The sequence below is a fragment of the Malaclemys terrapin genome, chromosome 2, assembly GCF_027887155.1.
Source record: "Malaclemys terrapin pileata isolate rMalTer1 chromosome 2, rMalTer1.hap1, whole genome shotgun sequence".
Classification (NCBI taxonomy): domain Eukaryota; kingdom Metazoa; phylum Chordata; order Testudines; family Emydidae; genus Malaclemys; species Malaclemys terrapin.
In genome coordinates, this window is record NC_071506.1 from 106,930,295 (window position 1) to 106,954,287 (window position 23,993).

Consider the following 23,993-nt stretch of genomic DNA (forward strand, 5'->3'; position numbering starts at 1 on the left):
TAAGTGTGTGGACCCAGGATAACCAGAGGTAGGAGCAAGAGGCAGGGGGAATTTGGAGCATATGTGGATGGGAAATTTAGGGAGGGACAAGAGGCAGAGGGACTTTGAAGAACAGGAGAGAGGGGGATACTGTGGTGGACATTCCAGCTGCTCGATCATGTTCTGAGGGAAAAGCAGTAGTAAACTCAGTTTAACTAGATGATATATTCTGGCTGTTTTGTGCTGCTCCAGAGTGGGAGCAAGTAACCAGACTATACTGGTGAATCTGACCATGACAGTTACAATTTTAAAAAATGATTTAAGGTTGATACTTTATCGTTTCAAATCATTAGAAATACGGTAGCACTCCCTTTAAGTTTCTTGTTTAGTTTAGTTCATATATCTAACTTTTTAATTAAAACAAAACCAAGGACTTTCTCAGACAAAAAGTATGTTAAAATGAAGTTAAGGCTGAGAATACATATCAGTAATTTAGAATAAACTACAGTCAGGGATGTTGCAATTATCCCAAAACCAAGCACTGCAAACACAGGAAATTCAATATTAAGATTATACTTAAAAAAAAATCCAAATATGTTAAGGTGTAAAAAAACCTTAACTCTGCCCTGTAGTGACACCATGCGGGGAAGGGAGGGGATGAAAAAAAATCGAATGTCTTTAAAAATCCATTTAGTCTAATCTGAATCCACAAATACTAGCATGCGCTAAACATAATTCTGTGGTTTTTGGATTAAAAAATGGTAACTCATGGGTTTGATCTAGCATGGCATTTTTTGTGCTTCTTTTTGTGTAATATACCCGATGTACATGGGATTATTATTATTTTTTCAAATGAATTCAATACGAAAAGCAGATAGAATACCACAGGCTGCTGGAAGAGGGCATTTTCCAAGCATGATGCTGTAACCAAACAGAAAACTTGTCTCATTTAGTGTTTCGTTGAGTGAAAAGTATTTGACTAGTATGAGGGTTTTTTTGTGTGTGTCAGGACAATCGCAGATTAGCCTGACATCTGGGTAACAGATAAAGCAACTGCTCTTCAGACTACCAATCTACCATATTAGGATGTATACCTGTATGGGACTATAATGAATAGTAAACTAAATATTGTTGTGTTCATTAAGCAGTTAGCTGGTATACAGAGTATCCAAGCCCAGGATGAATTTGGCTACAATACTCTCTTTTGCTCTCTTCATGGTGCGCCCCCAAATTGATCTGTTCAGCTGTCAGACAGTGGACTTGGATGCTTTCTGTCATCCTGAACAGACGAAGGATTGGCACAACAGTAGTCACCATGGAGGAGAAAGAGGGTTTAAGGGGGTATAATATGACACCAAAGAAGGAGGAAGGCAATAGCTAATATCCATGTTTGCCAGGTTTCAGAGAGCCACGGAAAAAGAAAAAAAGCCTTGTGCCTAAGGGATTGCCTAGTCTTGCTGTTTTATCTCAAATGATCTGCTCTATTATTCAGTCCTCTCTCTACTTCCAGTTTTTCAGCAATTCCAAATTCCACATGGATTTTTAGCATGTTGACTTGACATGCATGTTCAGCAACCAAAACAGTGGAAGATATGAGTTCCAAATCACCCAGTGACCTGAACAACTGTGATGGCTCTGAAGGGGGTGCACTTGGAGCTCTAAAGACAGTTAAAGTGCAGGTGGTGTCATTCAAAGCCCACTTCAGGCTGCGTTAGTGTCATCCTTTTCTTCCAAAAGGAGGCCTTGCCGACGACCAGACCAGTAACATGATACGTAAATGGTATACATTCGTTCTCTTCCATGAGATATAAAAAAATAAATAAAACCAAATCCAAAAGCAAATACTGCACTTCAAAATTGATCTGTTAAGCAAAAATTAAACCTGAGTTAAATCCAGAGTTCTGCAGTGTTTAAAAAAGTACAGTGCATTGCAGGAACTATAAGAAGACTTCTGGCACTGGCGATTTCACTGTCTGGTGTTCATGAGGAAATAATCATCAGTTAAAATACAGGGAATATCCCTTTTTACAGATCCTGATCAATTATTCTTGGGATTTTTCTGCCTAAAATTTATCAAGGTTTTAACTTTTTAGAAATATATTCAAGAATCGGTGCATTCTATTCATACTGTATCTAAAGGAATGACGATCAGTAACAGTATAGATAGAGACAGAACCAACATACTCAACCTCAATTAAAAATTCCAAATCTCAAGGAAGCCAGGTATTAAATTAGTACATCTTTACCAATCTGAGCAACATTATTAATATTAGACCTGAGTGAAAACTTATTTCACGGCCTGTTTTGAGTTGCAAGCGTATTTCAGGTTTATCATGGGAATTCCAGCAGTGCCAAAGCCTAAACAAACAGGTTTTACTGTTCTAATGCACACATCTGATTTCAGAAATTACGTTAAGGACAATACTCCCAAACCTTCTGTAGTTTGTAACCAGTCTACAAAGTGCTGCTGAGTCTTATCAATGAACCAGTTCTGATCAGACTAATGCCTTACATCAAACATAAGACCAATAATAATAATAAAAAAACTAATAGAGAAGATATTTGCTTCATTAATTTAGCAGTCTGAAACTGTCCTGTTTACTACGTAGTCTGTTATCTGTAATTAAAGTGAGTAAAAGACAGAGATGGGCCAAATGAAACCCATGTCTTTCTTGTGTAAGGGTGGGAGGTTTCATAATCTCAATCGAGATCCAAGTTTAACACCTGGACTCAAATCTCTTTATTATGGTATGGACTGAACCCCCACCCATATCTGAACACACTGAGGCCTGGTCTACACTAGGCGTTTATGTCGAAGTTAGCGCCGTTACATCGAATTAACCCTGCACCCGTCCACACCGCAAAGGTATTTAGTTCGACATAGAGGTCTCTTTAATTCGACTTCTGTACTCCTCCCCGATGAGGGGAGTAGCGCTAAATTCGACATGGCCATGTCGAATTACGCTAGGTGTGGATGGAAATCGACGCTAATAGCTCCGGGAGCTATCCCACAGTGCACCACTCTGTTGACGCTCTGGACAGCAGTACGAGCTCGGATGCTCTGAACTGCCACACAGGAAAAGCCCCGGGAAAATTTGAATTTGAATTCCTTTTCCTGTCTGGCCAGTTTGAATCTCATTTCCTGTCTGGACATCGTGGCGAGCTCAGCAGCACTGGCAACGATGCAGAGCTCTCCAGCAGTGATGGCCGTGCAATCTCAGAATAGAAAGAGGGCCCCAGCATGGACTGATCGGGAAGTCTTGGATCTCATCGCTGTGTGGGGCGATGAGTCCGTGCTTTCCGAGCTGCGATCCAAAAGACGGAATGCAAAGATCTACGAGAAGATCTCTAAAGACATGGCAGAGAGAGGATACAGCCGGGATGTAACGCAGTGCCGCGTGAAAATCAAGGAGCTGAGACAAGGCTACCAGAAGACCAAAGAGGCAAACGGACGCTCCGGATCCCATCCCCAGACATCCCGTTTCTACGAGGCACTGCATTCCATCCTCGGTGCGGCCGCCACCACTACCCCACCAGTGACCGTGGACTCTGAGGATGGGATAGTGTCCACGGCTGGATCCTCGGACATGTTAGCGGACGGGGAAGATGAGGAAGGAGATGAGGAGGACGAGGCAGTCGACAGCGCTCACAACGCTGATTTCCCCGACAGCCAGGATCTCTTCATCACCCTTACAGAGATCCCCTACCAACCCTCCCCAGCCGTTACCCCGGACACAGAATCTGGGGAAGGATCAGCCAGTAAGTGTTGTAAAAATCTAAACATTTATTTGTAACAGAACAGGAATATTAACAATTTAAAAAATGGGTTTCTCATGATTAGTTTGATTAGCTTAACGGTTCAGTCATGGGCAGTGCAACTATTGAAAAAAAATCTAGCAATGTCCGGTTTTGCATGATTGTCCTGCCCAAGCCGCTCTACTGGTTAGTCACTGCTACAGCAGCTACAGTAAAATGCGGTCTATATGTCCGGGGATGGAGCAGAAATCCTCCTGTGACATCTCGAGGAAGCTCTCCTGGAGGTAATTGGAAATCCGCTGCATTAGGTTCTTGGGGAGAGCGGCCTTATTGGGTCCTCCGTAGTAGGACACGTTGCCACGCCACGAGACTATCAAGTACTCTGGAATCATTGCTCTGCACAGCATGGCGGCATACGGCCCTGGTCTTTGCAGGCTTTCCCGGAGCATTCTCTCTTTCTCGCTGTCAGAGATCCTCATGAGGGTGATGTCGCTCATGATGACCTGCTTTGAATGAGGTAGAGGAATGTTAGTGTTGGGACTGCTTTGCCGTTCCTTTACAGAACTGTAACCGCTGGTTTGCAGCCACGCGGTGGAGGCGGGAGAGGGGCAGCCGAAAGGGATCGTTCCCGGGGACAGCCGCGAGGGTGTGGGACAGGAGCAGACTTCCTGCTTGCCGAATTGCTGGCAGCAGGGACTGACATTGATTTCAATGTGAAATGAGGCCATTGCTAATATTAAAGTTTTAAGCTGCCACAAGTCTACGGCTTACCATGTCTGCCTGCAACAGAAATTCCGTTCTCCTGAGAGGCTTCTCAAATGTGCTGTAGAAGACCCCAGGCACTGAATGCGAAGGCCGAGAATTCGACCTTGTGCTGAGTGCGCATGTGAGAGGTGCTGTGCATGGTCTTGTTAACAGAGAAAGACTATGTTCTTTGTTCACAACTACATTTATCTTTCTGAGGAATTCACTCCCTTTTTCCCATTCCCACAGCCCCATCTGCGACTGTCTCACAACCTAGCCTGTCATCACACTCCCAGAGGCTAGCGCGGATTAGGCATAAGAAGAAGAGGACACGGGAGGACATGTTCTCGGAGCTTATAGCCTGCTCCAGAGCCCAGGCAGCACAGCAGACCCAGTGGCGGGAGAACTTGACCCGAATGCACCAAGCCAACATGGATCGGGAGGAGAGGTGGCGTCAGGAAGACCAGCAGGCGACTCAAACCCTGCTTGGACTAATGAGGGAGCAAACGGACACGCTCCGGCGCCTTGTGGATGTTCTGCAGGAACGGAGGCAGGAGGACAGAGCCCCGCTGCAGTCCATCTCTAACCGCCCTCCCCCGCCACCAAGTCCCATACTCCCCTCACCCAAAGTGCACAGAAGGAGAGGCGGCAGAGTCCCTGCTAACTCTCACTCCACCCCTGCAGAGAGCTCGAGCAGCAGAAGGCTCTCATTCCCCAAAATTTGACAAGTTCTTTCCTTCCCGCCTGACACAAGCCCCCGTCCAAGTTTCACTTTCCCAGTTCCATGTTTGGTTGATAATAAAAAATACGTTTCTGTTAACTACTGTTTCCATCATGTTCTTTTGCAGGAGGGGGGGATAGGGGGTTGGTAATTCGACAGGACAGTCACCTTTGGCAGGGTATATAGTCGGGGGCAGGCACAGCAGCAGGGCACATACATAGTGCAGTGATGCAGTGACTAGTTACCCTGGTTAGTCTGGGAGGTTGTTTTCATGTTATGTGGTGGGGGGTGGGATGCTCTGTGACTTTGTGGCAGGGGAGGGCAGTTACAGATCTTAAGCGGCGGTCCTTAGGCAGGATCACAGAGCCACACAGCAGGGGATCTGTAACCGTCCTCCCCCTGCCACAAAGTCACATAGACCCCCCCATACACACAGTCCCTATCAGGAGGGGTGACAGGCTCCGTTGAAACAACCATCCCACCGCAGCGGAGCCTGTCAATCCTTGAGTTTAGAAGCTGCATTCGCGCCACTACAGTACACCCGCTCCGCACCACAGTCTGCGTCCCAGTTTTAAAAAATTCCCGCGAATACAGTATTAAAGAAAACGGTGTGCTTTAACAAAGTAGAACTATTTTTATTTTGAAATGTGTGTTGGAAGTGGGGTGAAGGGGGTATGTAACTGGATAGGATAGTCAACATTAACTGGGCAAAGAAATGGGGGCAGGTTTAGCTTCTCAATACACAAACTTTAAAGTCACAGGTTACCCTGCTCACTCAGGAACTTTGCTTTCAAAGCCTCCCGGATGCACAGCGCTTCCCGCTGGTCTCTTCTAATCGCCCGGCTGTCTGGCTGTGAGTAATCAGCAGCCAGGCTATTTTCCTCAACCTCCCACCCCGCCATAAAGGTCTCCCCCTTGCTCTCACAGAGATTGTGGAGCACACAGCAAGCTGCAATAACAATGGGGATATTGGTTTCGCTGAGATCACAGCGAGTCAGTAAGCTTCTCCATCTCCCCTTGAGACGGCCAAAAGCACACTCCACCACCATTCTGCACTTGCTCAGCCGGTAGTTGAAGAGTTCTTTTTCAGTGTCCAGGGCGCCAGTATAGGGCTTCATGAGCCAGGGCATTAGCGGGTAGGCTGGGTCCCCGAGGATGACTATAGGCATCTCCACATCCCCAAGAGTTATTTTGTGGTCCGGGAAGTAAATACCTTGCTGCAGCCGTCTAAACAGACCAGAGTTCCTGAAAACACGAGCGTCATGAACCTTGCCCGGCCATCCCACGTAGATGTTGGTAAAACGTCCCCTGTGGTCCACCAGTGCTTGCAGCACCATGGAAAAGTAGCCCTTTCTGTTAATGTACTGGCTGGCCTGGTGTTCCGGTGCCAGGATAGGGATGTGAGTTCCATCTATGGCCCCACCGCAGTTTGGGAATCCCATCGCTGCGAAGCCATCTATGATCGCCTCCACGTTTCCCAGGGTGACTACCTTTGGCAGCAGTACATCAACGATTGCCTTGGCTACTTGCATCACAACAACCCCCACGGTAGATTTGCCCACCCCAAACTGGTTCGCGACTGACCGGTAGCTGTCTGGCGTTGCAAGCTTCCACAGGGCTATGGCCACTCGCTTCTGGACAGTCAGGGCTGCTCGCATCCGGGTGTCATTGCGCTTCAGGGCAGGGGACAGCAACTCACAAAGTTCCAGGAAAGTTCCCTTCCGCATGCGAAAGTTTCGCAGCCACTGGGATTCATCCCAGACCTGCAGCACTATGCGGTCCCACCACTCAGTGCTTGTTTCCCGTGCCCAGAATCTCCTTTCGACGGCATCAACATGACCCATTGCCACCGTGATGTTCTCGGCGCTGGGTCCCCTGCTTTCTGAGAGGTCTGTGCTACTCTCAGACTTCAGGCCATCACCGCGTTGACGTAGCCTCCTCGCCTGACTTTTCTGCATCTGCCTCAGGGAAAGGTGTATGATAAGTTGCGAGGCGTTGAGAGCGGCCACAACTGCAGTGATGGTTGCAGCAGGCTCCATGCTCGCAGTGCTGTGGCGTCCGCGCTGTCACTGACTAGAAAAGTGCGCGAACTGATTTCCCGCCGGCGCTTTCAGGGAGGGAGGGCGGGAGTGATGGACGGATGACGACAGTTACCCAAAAGCACCCTGGACACCTTTTTTTTACCCAGAAGGCATTTGCGGCTCCACCCAGAATTCCAATGGGCAGCGGGGACTCCGGGAACTGTGGGATAGCTGACCACAGTGCACCACTTCCAATGTCGACGCTTTCCCCGTTAGTGTGGACTCACAAAGTCGAATTACTGTCCTTAGTGTGGATACACACGTTCGACTTTGCAATATCGATTCCAAAAATTCGATTTAAGTAAAATCGAACTACTCTCGTAGTGTAGACAAGGCCTGACATACACAAGGCCATAAGTACAACCACTGTGGGATGAGAGGAACACACAACCCTCAACTTTATACTGTCTTGTCGATGTCTCCCTTAAAGCCTCAATCCAGCAATGACCTCATTGTATTTACTTCAAAGGGACTCCATGCAGGCACTGTGATATGTATTTGTGTGTGTAGCTCATAACAAGTTCAGAGCTTACCCCTCCCCCCTATTTTATTTAAATCATAGGGTCAGAAGGGACCATAAGTGTCATCTAGTCTAACCCCCTGCCCAAGATGCAGGATTTGTTGTGTCTAAACCATCCAAGACAGATGGCGATCCACCCTCCTTTTGAAAACCTCCAGTGAAGGAGCTTCCACATCCCCGCTAGGCGGTCTGTTCCATTGTCCTACTGTTTTTTTAGTTAGGAAGTTTTTCCTGAGATTTAATCTAAATCTGCTGTGTTGTAGTTTGAACCCATTGCCTCTTGTTCTGCCCTCTGTAGCAAAAGAGAACAACTTTTCTCCATCTTTTTTATGGCATCCTTTCAAGTATTTGAAGATTGCTATCATGTCCCCCCTCAATCTCCTCTTTTCCAAACTAAACATTCCCAGTTCCTTCAGCCTTTGCTCAGATGGCTTGCATTCCATCCCTTTGATCATCTTTGTTGCTCGCCTCTGGATCCTTTCCAGTTTACATCCTTTCTATACACTGGTGACCAAAATTAGACACAGTTCTCCAAGCAGAGGCCTAACCAGAGCTGAGTAGAGCGGTACTATTACCTCCCGTGACTTGCATGCTATGCCTGTTAATGCAACTTAAAATTGCATTTGCTTTTTTTGCAACAGATCGTATTGCTGACTCATGTTGAGGCTGTGATCCACCACAACTCCCAGAACCTTCTCAGAAATGCTATTGCCAAGACAGTTATTCCCCATTCTGTATTTGTGCATTTGGTTTTTCCTTCCTAAGTGTAGCACCTTACATTTGTCTTTGTTGAATTTCATGTTGTTGTCTCTAACCCAGTTCTCCAATTTATCAAAATCTCTCCGAATTTTAGCTCTATCCTCCAAAGTGTAGGCAACCTGCCTGCCCCCACACCCAGCCTTGTGTCATCTGAAACTTTGATCAGCATGCTCTCTATTTCTACATCCAGGTCATTAATAAAGATGTTAAACAACACTGTACAGGTCCTTGTTGAACCCCATTTGAGACGTCTCTCAACTCTGACATCATTCCATTAATAGTTACTCGTTATTTGTGGTTCTTTAAAAAAGTATGTATCTACTTAATGGCAGTTCCACCAAGCCCACATTTCTCCAGTTCACCTATCAGAATGTCATGTGGGACTGTGTCAAAAGCCTTGCTAAAGTCCAGGTATATTATGTCCACCGTATTCCTCCTATCCACCAAACCAGTTACCCTGTCAAAGAAGGAAATCAAGCTGGTTTGGTATGATTTGTTCTTAATAAATCCATGCTGGCTGCTAATGATTACCCCATCCTCCAGGTACTTGCAAACTGAATTCTTTATATGTTGTTCCAGTAGATTCCCAGGCATCAAAGTCAGGCTGACTGGTCTATAGTGCCCCAGCTCCTCCTCTCCCCCTCTTTTAAAGACAGGCCCTACATTAGCCCTTCTCCAGTCTTCTGGAACCTCTCCTGTTACCTATGAGTTAGTAATATTATTGCCAGTAGCTTCAAGATTTATTCAGCTAATTCCTTCAGTACCCTGGGATGAATAGCATCCGGCCCCACTGATTTGAATTCATTCGAATTGCTCAGAAGAGCTCTGACGTGTTCTTTATTTAGCCTTATCTGCATCCTTTCCACTTTATTGTCTGTAGTAACTTTGCTAGTCATCTGGTCACATGTAATTTTTGTGAGAAGATTGAAGCAAAGTAGGCATTGAACAGCTCTGCCTTCCTATCATCTTCCATTAGCAGCTCACCTTCTCCATTGAGCAGTGGACTCACACCTTCCTTGATCTTTGTTTTTTGTCTGATGTATTTGAAGAACCCCTTCTTGTTGTCTCTAACATTCCTTGCCAGCTGTAAATCATTCTTTGTCTTGGATTTCCTGATTTTGTCCCTACACGCTTGCACTGTTCCCATGTATACTTCCTTGGTGATATGCCCCTCCTTCAATTTCCTGTATGTATCACTTTTGGTTTTTTAGACAGTAAAAAACATTTTGTGCAGCCTCATTGGCCGCCTGTGGCTCTTCTTATCTTTCCTCTGCGTCAGAATAGCTTGATGTTGAGCCTCCAGTATTACATCTTTTAGGAACTCCCTGCCCCCTTCAACTCCTTTTCTAGTTGTACATCTGTCTCAGGCATAACTTTAGTTTGAAAAATATCACTATAATCTTGCAAATTGAAATGAATGAAAGTTAGATAAGATATTTGGAATAATAATGTAGGCCTCTTCTTATAAACTCCTGTTTGGATATCTCTTCCTTTGATCCATTTCAGTAACTTGTATACCCTATGACAAAGGGGAAGGAGGTGTGGCAGAAGCATACAACAGAACTGTAGTGGCATGTACAAAAGAATTGTCAAAGGATAAGTTAAGTTCCTGGTTTTGTTTCTTTTTCATTCTTATGGGACAATAATTGCGCTGCTAAAACCAACGGTTACATTGGCAATTACGTCAGTAATGTTACATGTAGTACAGATGAATGGTTTTGGCACTCCAGGGAAGTTTAAAAAACAACAAGAAACAAAGTTGTTGTGTATTTTCCACAACTGTTTTATTTTGCTGTGTTCTATTACTGACAGTACAGCTCAGTCTAAATCCGCAACTGTACATTTTCTTTGGGAAGCTAAAACCTTTAAACCACATTTTGTGTAAAATTAATACGAAGTCAGTAATTTTCATTCTGGCCAGTGCTCTGAAGACTGCTGCTGTAAGAACAAAGTTGAATTCAAAGGGGTACAGCGCCAGCCTGGGTTTCCCAGGTGTATTTCTACTCCGGCTTTGAACTCTGACTTGCTTTTCCAGCAGGACAGTCACAACCCACACTCTTTAGAAGTCAGAGACTCACATTCTGCCTGTTGCTCTGAACTACACTACTGCAAGAATTTCAAAAGGTATGGCTGCAAGCCAGAGTCAAAATATTCTTCTCCCTTCCTATGGGTCTGACTCCGCAAAGTCCAGCTGCGACTGTGGAATTTAACTCATTCCACAGATTCAACCTAAACTGAGCTCTCAGCAACTTTAAGAGCCAGACCATTCATTGCTTGCAGATAGAATAAAACTGACTTTACAACACACCAGCTTAACTGTCTCCACAACAAACACAAGTTTTTCACTTCAGCACCTGGTCAAACAAACGAAAGTGATATGACCTGAAGCTGGTACTGGCTTTAAAATAACTACCTTTTGAAAGCTTGGATAGAGTTCAATAATAATATTTTAACTGCAGACTGAGGTTACCCACAGGTAACTAACTTCTTTGACTTTATCACACAAGTCAGTATCTTTGGTTGCATGCTGAGCTGTGAGTACCCTGGAGTTGTTTTAATAAATTTAAAAATTAACCATAAACACTGCATAGGCAGCTTTTTGCACTGAGACAGAAGCCTTCTGCAACCCCAGTTCAGTTCTAAGTGGGAATATTAGGGTTACATGAATGCATACTTATGTATGGGATTTGAGCAAAAGAACTTTAATTATCAGCAAGTAAAATTTACTTTATCCTTTCTAATATTTGGAGCTGGCAAGTTTTACCATTAGAGAGAATATAGATGTACAGAGCTGTATATTACAGCAATACCCCTCTATGTATCATGACAAATCCTGTTTTAGTCACAAGGGGCTAGATCCACAAAGGGGACTTAAGCTCAACCCTGCAATGCCTAACTTTCGGCACTCTACCACCCAGTGGGATTCACATCCCCAAGTTAGGTGTCCAGGCTTCCTATACAATGCATGGGGAGAGTTAAGGGATCCACGAAAGCCAGCACGCAGAAGAGGTAAACACCTAGGCTAGTCAACAGGAAATACTGAGGAGAGGAGTGGGTCACAAGCCCCACCCTTCAAAGGGATATAGACATCTAATCCAGGCCAAAGGGAGGTGCGTATCACCACTTGGAATTCACAACCATGAATCCTTTACTGGAGTTAGATGCCTAGTCAGGCCAGCCCTTTCCCACAAAAAACAGAGAAGGTGGTGGTGGTGGTGGTGAAATAGGTGGAGGGGGATTGGGGCATTAGTTTGAGAATCCCACCAATGAGCTCCACGCAGCTCAGGAGCGTCAGGACTTAGGTGGCTTTGTGCATGCTCACTGGCACACGCCCCACACCTGAGTTTCCCCATCCAGAGTCTCTTTGACTAGAACTGGTACACATGTTTTGAAAACATACCTTTAGGCTTACTAGTTTTTTTTTTTTTTTTTTTGCACTGTTATTCTTCATAACTGAAAATTTCTTCTTCAGCAGGGGCTGATGAATGATGTTTTTCTACAGAGAATTACATGAAAACCTGACATCTCAAAATGGCTGCCATCTCCTATGATTCTTAATGGAAGTAAGGCCAATTGAGCCTTAGCAAAGATGGCCATTCCCTCACCTTGTTCCCAGAGGGAATATAGCTAAGATGCCCCATAACAATTAGTGACTCCTTATGTTGTCAGTGACAAGGCCAAATTTCAATCAGAGACCAATTTCAATGATTTATTAAAAAATTATATAGAGAATCCATAGAAAAGCTACATAGAAAATGCAAAGTGCATGTGTAAAATTTCTCATTGATAGACCACTAGCTTTTAGGAAAAACAGGAATTTATGCCCTATTTTAAACCCACTTTAAAATGTACCTATAAGTATGAATTTCTACCAGGTACCTCTTCAGTATATCAATGTAATGGTTTTCTTTCTAGGTTTCCAATCACAGATGGTCAGCATAGTCAGAGATTCTTTCAGGCAAAACAGGGGGATTGCCAACAAGGACTGAAAGTCACACTATCAATAGGGATTTTTGTGCCATATTTTGACTAATCTTCTGTAAACCTCTGGGAATCAAAAGGATGTGTGAAGATATACATAAAATAATTGCCTCAGTGTTTGTATGGTGCCTAGATCTCAGTTGGTACTTCTTCAACAAAAATAATAAAATACAATAATAAATAACTAGCTTTTTGTTAGAGGATGTGGGAGGAGGGATGTTCTCTTATGGTTAAGGCACTGAACTGGAACTCAGGAGCTCTGGATTTAATTTCTGGCTCTGCCTTCTGTGACACTGGGCAACTCAGTCTTACAATGCTTCAGTTCTGTAAACTGGGAATAACAACACTTCCCTGCCTCACAAGTGTTTTGTGAAGAAAAATTAATGGTTGTGAGGTGATGGAGTCATTTAGATATATTTGACCTTCCAAGGCTGGTAGTTTTCCAACAGAATAAGGAAGAACTACAGCCTCTCTGCCTGTTCTGATCTAGGGTGACCAGATGTCCTGATTTTATAGGGACAGTCCCGATTTTTGGGTCTTTTTCTTATATAGGTTTCTATTACACCCCCCCCCCCCCACACACACACACCACCTGTCCTGATTTTTCACACTTGCTGTCTGGTCACCCTATTCTGATCATAAAAAGTAGTGGATTAATGTCACCTGCCCTTTTGGACACAGAAGATCAGTGCCAGTATGGATTTCAATGATAACATATCATTTTTATGTGGAAAAAAGATTCCAAGTAGAATTGATTGAATACTCTATTATGTCAAGCCCAAATGAGATTTTTCCCATCTCAGATTTTCCTCCAAAAAAGGTTATCAAATTTACCACCTCCACCAAATAACGAAGTGTTAACATTACTATGCCTACTTCATGGACTGTGCCTGGAGGAAAGGTGGTCCTCTGGAAAAGAGTGAACTTAAAGGATTTGACAGGGCAAATATGTTGCCACCATAGATACCACTTGATTAGGACCATGAGGTTGTCTTGAAACACAGTGCACAGGCGGGGAGCAGATTGCAAACAGCAATGCTAAAACTAACAGCCAACATAGCCAATACTGAGCAATAACAGAAGGTTGGCAATTGTTACGTAATATCATTGTTAGTCACTGGTTTGGTGCCCCTAGTTAAATAATGTGCCCAAAAATTCTTTATAAGAAGAAATACTGCTGAAAGAAACCTATACGCAGCATAGCTAATAGCATATGAACTTCCTGAGAAAGAATTAGCTTATGAGATTAGATCGGAGATATGATGTACTGTATATAATTTTTTTTTTTTGCTATAATAGGTTCATGTGCTACTTGTTTCTATGTGAACATACTAAAGTCAGTTCATTAACAATAAGATTATGTGTACAGTAAAAAAATGGGAAAGGGGTGGAAGTCCCTGGTTAGATAATAGTCTCTTCTCTCAATTGAGAAAGATATGTAATTATAAGGTGCTCTGGACAAGGAATGAAAAACGAAATGCCTGTGCATTCTTGACACCGCAAGGAGGGCCATTAGCTGCTACCTAGAGGCATTGTGAATATAAAAGGCAAGACATTAGCATAAACTATTCCTGCTCCAGTTGATAGTTTATCCTGCATTTCCAGAAAGAGATGAAAGAATATATAACTCAGAGTTGCTGAAGATTACAACAAAGAAACAAGGTGGGAGAGAAAAAGAATCTGTTAATTACAGTTTTTCATCAGCACTAGAACATAAGCAGACATAGCTTTTTGAAGGTTCTAATTCCCCCAAAGTAGCAAATTATAGAAAAAAGAGCAAAGTGAAAATGTCAAGCTTTACTAAAATTATCTCATCACCCCCCAAATTTAAACCGATCTTTTTTAAAAAAATAAGTTAGTTCTTATGTGATTAATATTTAGTGTCAGTATAACTGTATTTAACTACACTCTGCAGGAAAAAAACAAGAGGCCAAATTCCTCTACTGCTGTGCAATCCACGGAGGATAATGGGGTTGTATCTGTGTGACGCAAAACCAGAAATTAACCCAAATATTTACATTTTTAACCTGCCTGGACTGCCAAAATTGCTCAGCTGTATTTTAAATATAGGCATCCACAATGACAACGTGATGGGCATTTTAGAAAGAAAAAATTCAGTCAACTGTGTGAGCTTACTTACTTACACTATCATATCACATCACAACAGCATCTTTTGTGCCCAAATCCTCTATACTTTCCTATATAAGTTGCTCTTAATCTTTTTTTTTTTTTTTTTAAACAATGGCTCAAAGCTTACTTCTTTGAACAATAAAATAAAAGGAAACAAATTTAACCCAATTCTCCATTTTCATTAAAGGTATGGTATATATTGACAGTAAGTAGAAACTATATCTGTATAGGTTTTGACATTGAGAAAGAGATACAACAATACATATATTGATTTCTCTTCAAAGAGTGTCTGACCCACTCATTGATTTCTCTTCAAAGAGTGGTGAGCCATGATGACCCCACAAAATGAAGTATGATATATTCTTATCTGCCTACAACATTAGCTGGCTGTGATTTTATCCTGATTGGAAATGCAGTGCATACAAATGTTATTTACACTAGTACAAACACCAATGAAAAGTTTAAATGGTTTTATAAGCAGCAGAATGGTATATTCTCTTGTTCAAAGATTCAGGTTAGACAAGCAATGCACATTTACACCGTTGCAAACTCGAAGTAGATTATTTATCAAACTAAACCTTTAAACATAATTGTCATTATCACTTATGACAAAAAGGGAATATAAATTATCTATATCAATTAGAATACAATTGATAGCCAACTACCTCATGTTAAAATGTGGCTTTTATCCTCTTAGGGATTTTGAGATGAGATGGTTTGATAATTGGAAAGAGTTATATAACCACAACGGCCATCTATAGAAGATTGGGGAGTACCTGAAACCTGGAAGATTAACTACAATTACATACACAAATTTCACCAGTGACATTTGCCATATAGGCTGACGGCAGAAACTAGATTTTAAAACAGTGCAGAATCATGGAAGATATTATGAAGTAGTAGTCAACGGAATGGAAGTAGTCGCATGCATATTTGACCTTTAGTATATAATTCAAAGATAACTATCATTCAGTTCATACTATTTTGCATAGAATCACTTGCAATGTGTATGATATCACTGGATTCACACAAGTCTTCAAAAATTGGAAGAAAATATGAAATGTAATCTTTGTCCTTTTCTTGGTAAGAAGAGACTCACCCAGAAAACCTGTTAGGAAGAATATATGACTATAAAGTCAAAGTGAAAAGAACCACTTGAACCTTCTATAGATGCTATTTTGCCCCAATTAATAATTTGAGCAGTAATTTAAACTTTAAATCTGGCAAGGCATCCTGTGTTCTAGCTAAGCTCTGAAAGGCAATCAGTTTATTTTATAGAAATATATAAAACTGCATTTTAATTGTGGCATAATTCTGCTGCAAAACCATATTCTCCAATAAACATTTCTTATGTTTCAATTCAGTACAGTGCATACTGTACATTCACATTTGGCACAGCATGAAAACTACATAAAATGAGCTATCAAGTACAATGATTCAAGAAAATGTATCTTACCACTAGGGCTGGAACTTGATGTACTTTTGCAGCAGGAGTCCCTGGACGTGGGTAAAACTGATTAATAAAGAGGCTTGGAAACCTGTACTCTTCTACAAGTTTCATGGTGTCTTGAAAATCTTCATCTGTCTCCCCTGGAAAACCACAGATGATATCTGTAGCAATTGTTATTCCAGGCACTCTGCAATGGAAGTGGGAAAAAAAGGTTAAACTGCGGACTGGGTACACCAAGTCTCACCCTACATAAAAATCTCATTCCCTTGACAATGAAAGGAATAATTACTCGTATTCAACTTGCCTTTGGCTAGAGAACTAGATTTAACACCAGTTCTAGAAAAAATACAGTGGGATTTTTAATGGCCATTTCTTTGACAATGAAAAACGTGGCACATGGGTGAGAACCCAAAGAATGGAAAACAAGAAAGAAGTTGCAGTAAATGTTTGACACAGAACTTGAAAAAAAAAAAAAAAAAACGAGAATGGACTAATTCTGGACTAATTCCTCAGGCACTTGAAACCACAGGTTACCAGCAGAGCTTGTAAATTCATTAATTGTAGTTAGTCCGCAAAGTTTATAAGCTCCAGGGAGTTATTACTAGAATTAGTTAATCCCTTGCACTGCTGTAACACTGCAGAAAGGGTAGGGCAAAGATGTGGACCTGACATCCTGAAGAGTTTAGGAATTCTGGTCCAATTCGGCTTTTGTAGTTAACAAAAGCTTCCTTTAGTCAGAACCAACCTTCTAACTCATTCCTCCTTAACATATGTCTAATCATCCAAACCCACTCTCCCCATGAAAAAGACAAAAACAAATAAATTGTTGTTTGCAGTGCTGTTGTAGCCATGTTGGTCCTAGCATAATAGAGAGACAAGGTGTGTGAGGTAATATCTTTTATTAGACCGACTTCCGTTGGTGACAGAGACCATGAGCTTATGAGAAATGAAGCTTTTGAGAAGAACTCTGTGCAAGCTTGAACGTTTGTCTCGTTCACCCACAGAAGTTGGTCCAATGAAAGATATTATCTCACCTACTTTGTCTCACTACAAAAATTCAAATTATTCTAAGGCACCAGCACAAAACTACCCTTTTATTTAGCAACAGCAACTTTTCTTTACTTTTTACCTTAGCTAGATACATCTCATGATTAAGAGAAATTAGTGTCCCTACTTAGGCAGTGTTGCTAGTGGACAGAGAACTTGACCTGGGACTCAGGAGATTTAGAGTCTATGCCACTGGCCTGCTAGATGACATTGGGCAATTCACTTCACCTTTCTGTGCCTGGGTTTCCCCATCTCTTGATCTCCATTTGAGATCTACTGATGAAAAGTGCTATATAAGCATCAGCATCAATATGGCACTTACAATACAGCCTTACAATACTAAGCTGTTTCTTGGCACCCCAATACCAAACATATTGACAAACTGGAAGGATTATGACTTTTAAGGGAATGTAAGAGCTAAATAAGTATACAGTAGGGTGACTTGTTTATACCAAAACAAGGGTTGGGACATTAAAAAACAAACAAATTCTAAGTGTGTGAATGCTGTAGTGTAGAGACTGGTCCTATCTGATTTCCTCAGGCCAAGAAAAAGAAAGGATATCTGGTCCTGAGTTGAAGATCAGGTCCCCAAGCCACTCTGCAGTTCTATGGTAGACCCCAAGCATGCAGATCTGTTCCCTGACCCACACTCATCTTCCTCCTTTCTGACTGCTTCCTCCCAAAACCTGGGATGGATTCCCCAGACAGGACACTGGTGGTGCTGGGTTCTCTCATTTTCCTATCCAAGTATCTATTAGCATAGATGAACAAACAAATACTTATTATCTGAATGCCATCTGTGTAATATTTAGATGTCCAAAGAGAAATAATATTTGTTCTAGGGCAATAAAAAGGGATATGCGCTTAATGAAACCACCAATGGGACTATTCCGTGTTGTCTTTCACAAGACCCTGGTTTGATTCCCCGTCTCTTCCACCATGGCATTTGCTAATAGTAATTCAAAGACCCTATGACAAAAATGTCACACACTGAATTAAGAGGCATCTCTCCAGCAAATTAAGTAGTTCCTCTAATGTGCCACAGAAGTGAGGGTCAGTTCAAGACAGGAAGGTTAGTTTGATCTTGTAGTTAGAACACAGAACTGGGAGTCAGGAGATCTGATTTCTAATGCCAGCTCTTCTACAGACTTCCTGTTCTACCTTCAATAAGTCACTTAGTCTTTCTGTGTCTCCATCCACCATCTATAAAAAGGGGATAACTACTTTCCTACAGGTTTGTTTGAAAGGCTAAATTAATTAATGCTTGAGAGGTGATATTATGATAACTACAGAAAAGCCAATGAACAAGAAAAATTATATTAAATTATATTTCTCAGACTGCTGCAAGGCTTGCAGAGTGGAAGGTACAACATGGGAAAACACGTGGTTGTTTCCCTTTCACTTAGGATGGCAGGATTTTTGTTTAAATCTTGCATATATGAGCCATGCTGCTTGCTCTCTCTCTTTCAAATGCCATTATTTTTTAGTGTAGTTAGCTGCATGGAAGTCATCTAGATACTAATGTCACAATATTTCTCCTCCTTAGGTTTTTATTTAAACATAAAAATCTTTTCCTCCATTCTATATTACATTTATGAGTTCAGAACCTAATGTTTAAGACTGAAGTCAAAACACAGCAGATTAAAACCCCACAACATTTATTTAACCTTACACATAAAATAGGTATTTTTGAGAGATCTGTCCCACTAGATGGGAAGGACTTTTCTCTTGCTAAATAAAGTTAAGTGGGAACCAATAGCTGAAATGTAAATATAATGTGAAACAATCTGATACTGTGGGCCAAAGGGCCTGGAGCGGCTCCCACTGGTTTACTAAGCCTGACATAAGCGGCAGGATATACAGTTCTACTTGAAATGAAGTAATGTAAACATCCACGGTAGCTAAGGACTGAATAAATATAGAGGAATTTTGCATTCTATGACACTTCCCCTGCTCACACAGCACATATTTTGAGGTATAATGGCAGGCTTACATGAGACAAAATATATTACTTCAAATTACTATCAAATAGCACCAGCTGACATTTCTCGTAACATTAATAAAACACTCATTAAATTTGACAAGACCATTATATGTTAGTTATTTTAGCCATTTTAATGATATTGTTGGCAGCAGTGTAAGCATTTACTGCCTAAAGTACTGGTGATACCATCCTTTATCTCAGCTTGCCTGTTTCTAAGGCAACATGAATTATAAGGTTCAATCAAGCTAGATTCAGTAAAATGTGTTCTTCTCTCCCTCCCTGAGTGAAAAGGAAATTAAACATTTTTTAAATTCATAAACTGCAAAAATGTCTGAATTCTGTTTGGTGATAAGGTGCTAATTATCTTAGTAATTAGATTTCTTCCTGGATGGGATTATTCTACACACAATGGAAAAACTAGGTTTGGGAAATGGAGTAAGGACCAGAGAGTCTATTCAGCAACAGCAATTAATTAGAGCCCAATCCAGTATGCCTGCCTAAAATACGACATTGCTCTGTGTTGTTTTTATACCACTTTTGACTACAAACTAAAATGTTAAAGAAAAATGTTTTTTAAAAGGGAGAAAAGGTACAGTATGTGAAAACTCCATTCAAGAGAAAATCCAATTACTGAAGCAATCAAACTCCCTGTGTTTCTCAAACACACACAAACACAAATAAATGTGGAGTTTATTCCACATACACAGAATCATTTTCATAATGACAGAGCAGAAGGGAAAAACAATGAGGGTACGGTTAAAAAAATTTAAATTTGAAAACTAAGGTATCTTGGTGTCTGAGGGACTGAAACAAAGCAAAAAAGGCTCTTTACTCGTAAGTAAAGATCTGACTATGAAATAAAATATAAAATTAAGCAACAAAGATCAGTTTCTGCTCACAAATGTATCAGCCAATATTAAGTTAAACAGAAAAAAGTGCTGAATGTCACTAGTAATCATTCTGTGGTAATAGCCATTTAATACTAAAAACTCATGTATGTAACTTTATAAAAATTCTTTATAGTCGGATATCTGCTGGGTCTTTCTAGGGTCAGTAGCGATGTTCCAGAATGCATCATCAGTGAATCCAGACTACATAGTGGATTTTATGAAGGATAAAAAATAATTTTTTAACATATATAAGACCACTTGCAAGTGGATTTATGCACTGAATGCGACCTGCAGATTGATTATTGGGGGCACTTGGCACATACCATTACTTCTGTGCTATTCTCAAAACGATGAAAGGACTTCCCAGTTTATTTAAAGGCAGTTTTAATCCTGACAAATTCCTCAAAAGACACAATGCAACAGTTACATCTTGCAATCATAAGCCTTTAAAGCACGGCAATATTTACTCCTGGGGGAATTCTGCGCACAATATTTTAAAATTCTGCAAAATTCTGCATATTTTATTTGTCAAAATAACACAATATAATCACACCAGTTTCAATTATTTTTGGTCATTTATTTCAAAATACCCTATCAGCAAGTATGTCTGTAACAATACAAAGAACAAAAACGTTTCAGGAAATGTTTTTTGACAAATGGATTCCTTACTAGGCATATTAATACAGAACTCTGAGTAATAATTCATTTAAACTACAATACAGAACCGTATTTCCCACACCACTCAGAAGCAGTGCAAAGGCTTGCGGGAGTCGGGGTAACGGAGGAGCTGACGGAAAGGAAAGTAAATTGCTGGGAAGGAGCCTGGGTATAAACTTGGAGGGTTGTTGGGTATGGGTGGGAAAAGTATGGAACAGTTTTTTGGCGGGGGGTGGGACGGGATTGTTAGGGAGCTTCCCCTATGCAGACCCTGACTGACCCCTAGCCTCTCCCATTCAGCCAGGCACATCTGCCCCGGTCCCCATGTGTTCCTGAACCCCATGTGTCCTTGCACCCTCTGTCCATGTGTCCCTCCACCCAGACAGCCACTCCTCCATCCCCTTGTGTCCCTGTACCCCTCCCCCGTCCCCATGTCTCTCTGTGGTCCCACTCAGTCACCCTTTGTTCTTATGTAGCTCTGCACACCCTTCCTCATCACCATGTGGCCCTGCACCTCCCTCCCGCTGTGGCCCTGTGCCTCCACTCCCATTCACCCCCTGCCCCAGTCTGTCCTCCCCTATTAGCCCTTATGAGCTCCGGTCTGACCCAGCACCCCACGCTATCTGTCTCCCCATGGGCCCTGTCTCCTGACCTGGCCTGACAGATGCTGTGAAGAAGGTAGGCTCTTTCTCTTCCCTAGCTGGCCAGGAGCTGCTGCTTTGGTCTATCTCCACAGTGCCCTCTGGTGGGCAAAAGGCAGAACTGCAGCAACATTTTGGCAGAAGCTTTTTTCTGCGCAAAAAAATAAAAATATCATAGAATCATAGAATATTAGGGTTGGAAGAGACCTCAGGAGGTCATCTAGTCCAATCCCCTGCAACACCAACTAAATCATCCCAGCCAGGGCTTTGTAGGTCCCGGGCCTTAAAAACCTCTAAGGAAGGCGAGATTCAACCACCTCCCTAGGTAACCCATTCCAGTGCTTCACCACCCTCCAGGTGAAAAAGTTTTTCCTAATATCCAACCTAAACCTCCCTGTAGCGGGGTGGTCCCCCGCTCCTGCCCGGAAGGACTTAAAACAACCCTGGCAGAGGGCTGGGGCAGGGGAAAAGCTGGGCTGATTGGCAGAGGCCCGGGAGAAGTCTCTCTCCAGGCAGGGAGAGAGCAGGGCCTGTCTGTCTGCAGAAAGGGGAGTGAAGCAGGGCTGGGGAAAGGCCAGAGGAGCAGGGTAGCTCCAGGTTGGCAAGTCCCCAGGCTGCAGGGCCTGGTCCAAGGCCCACAGAGGTACTGGGAGGTAGAGGAAGGCATCAGGTCTGACCCGCCTTGCCTATGATGAGTGGCTTTTACACTGCAGTCTGCCCCAGTGAGCGGGGGCTAGATGATGATTGGCAGTAGCCCAGACTGGGGCAAGGTGGGGATTAGAGGGTTGGGGGTTTCCCGGAGAGGGGAGACCCATAGAGACTGGTGGAATATTGCCAGGGTGCAGCCCCAGGGTAAAGAGGCACCGGGGTCCGGGAGGGACATGGGGCCAGCGACAAATGGGACACTGGCCTGCAGAGGGTGCTCAGGCTGGAAAAGAGCTAATTCCCGGAGACGACCAACAGGAGACGCCACAGGGGTGAGTCGCGCACGGTCTACACTCCCTCAGAAGGTGGTTCATTAATTATGCATGCACGCAGTAGCGCAGAATTTCTCCAGGAGTAAAGATTTTGGCTGTGAAGTGGGTGTCCAATTATCTCTACTCACTCAGCTATGACTCAAGAAACAAAGGAAGAATGGTTATTTATAAAAATCTCTGCTGTAACCTTTTACATCGAAAATGTACTTTTTATAGAGGTCAGGAGAAGTTGAGGACTGGAACAGTTTATCTATAGAAAAATATACTTGTGTCTATGGGAATTTGCTAATTTTGGTTTTTTTAACTAAGGGCTTGTCTTTACTACCCGGGTAAGTCAACCTAAGTTACGCTACTCCAGCTATGTGAAAAACGTAGCTGGAGTCGATGCAGTTTAGGTCGACTTACCCCGGTGTCTTCACTGTGCTGTGTCGACGGGAGATGTTCTCCGGTCGACTTACCTTACTGTTCTTGGAGAGGTGGAGTACCAGGGTCGACCGGAGAGCATTCTGCCATCAATTTAGCGGGTCTTCACTAGACCTGCTAAATCGACTCCTGCTCCATCAACTGCAGCAGCATCTATCTCCCCGTAGTGGAGATGAGCCCGAACGCTCTCCTTTCTTCCCTATAGTTAAACCTCTTCCACCTGCTGATGTAGGTTTGTACCCAAGGAGGAGTTGGGGCCAGCAACATAAGCACCACCTGCAGCACCCGCATCTGCCTGAAGGGTAGAGGTTACTGTTGCTGCTTTAATGAGCAGGAGTCCAGAGACCATTATATTGATAGCACCTCCGGTTACTGGAGAATCTGGAAGCAGTCGTGATGGAGCCAAGGAGAACACCCATCTAAAGATGGGAGACAGAAAGAGGTGGAGGGATGTTTGGGAGAGTGAGGGCAAGGAAGAAATAAAAGTGTCTTATCCTTCATCTGCAAAGAAACCCTTACAGACTGCAGGGACAGAGACAGAAATGCCTTCCACCTCCCAAAGGTGGAGGAAAGAGCTTGGGGTGGGGAGCGGGGAATAGGAACAGGGCGTGGGTAAATCCTGCAACAGGCCAATTACAATGAAACTGACTCCAAGGTCTGAGCTCCCCACTCCTGTTTACCTGAGAGATCCAGATAACTGCTTCTGTTTGCCTTGTTGCAAGTTGCAGCCTGGATGGAGGAAAACAAAACTGGACATGCTTGATCTTCTGCCTCCTAACCCCGAGTGGTGTGAAGGAAAGGCCCAATCACAAAGAACTTGGGAGATGAGAACACAGGATGTGTTGCTTTCTTCTCCTTCCCAGCAGCATGTCAAAAGACTGCTGAGGCTCTCAGGCAGCAGCAGCAGAAGGGAGCTTTACGCTAGCTACCAGTCATTGTAACAAGCCCACTGAGCAACATTCCTTGGACCCATACTCGTCCCCCAAAGCTTACTAATTCTCTCCTTTGTCTTCGTAAGGATGGAGTGTTTCCTCTATACTATACGTTTGGGGTTTTACTCCTCTACTTCAGTTTTGTTTTAGCCTCCACAAAGACTGCTCAAAGATTCTTTGGGGGTACAGGTACTTTCCTTCCTTTTCCTTGGGGTGTTGTCTTAAGGCAGGATTTGCTGTTAATTCTGATCAGATTCCTATTGGTGCTAAGATTCAACATGAGCACAGGGTGGGTGAGTCTACCTGTGAAAAGGAGGATTG

General features: G+C 42.8%; 1 protein-coding gene across 3 annotated transcripts in view; it reads right to left on the minus strand.

Annotated features, from left to right (window-relative positions):
- The window catches only part of CDKAL1 (CDK5 regulatory subunit associated protein 1 like 1), a 774,423-nt gene that overhangs the window by 308,946 nt on the left and 441,484 nt on the right, over positions 1-23,993 (minus strand). For 2 of the 3 annotated variants that reach the window (XM_054018031.1, XM_054018029.1), the window contains exon 12: positions 16,128-16,308. In XM_054018031.1, the coding sequence (XP_053874006.1) occupies positions 16,128-16,308 (181 nt within the window). Of the gene's footprint in view, positions 1-3,926; positions 4,242-16,127; positions 16,309-23,993 lie in introns of those variants that run through there. The other variant, XM_054018030.1, reaches the window with a different exon arrangement.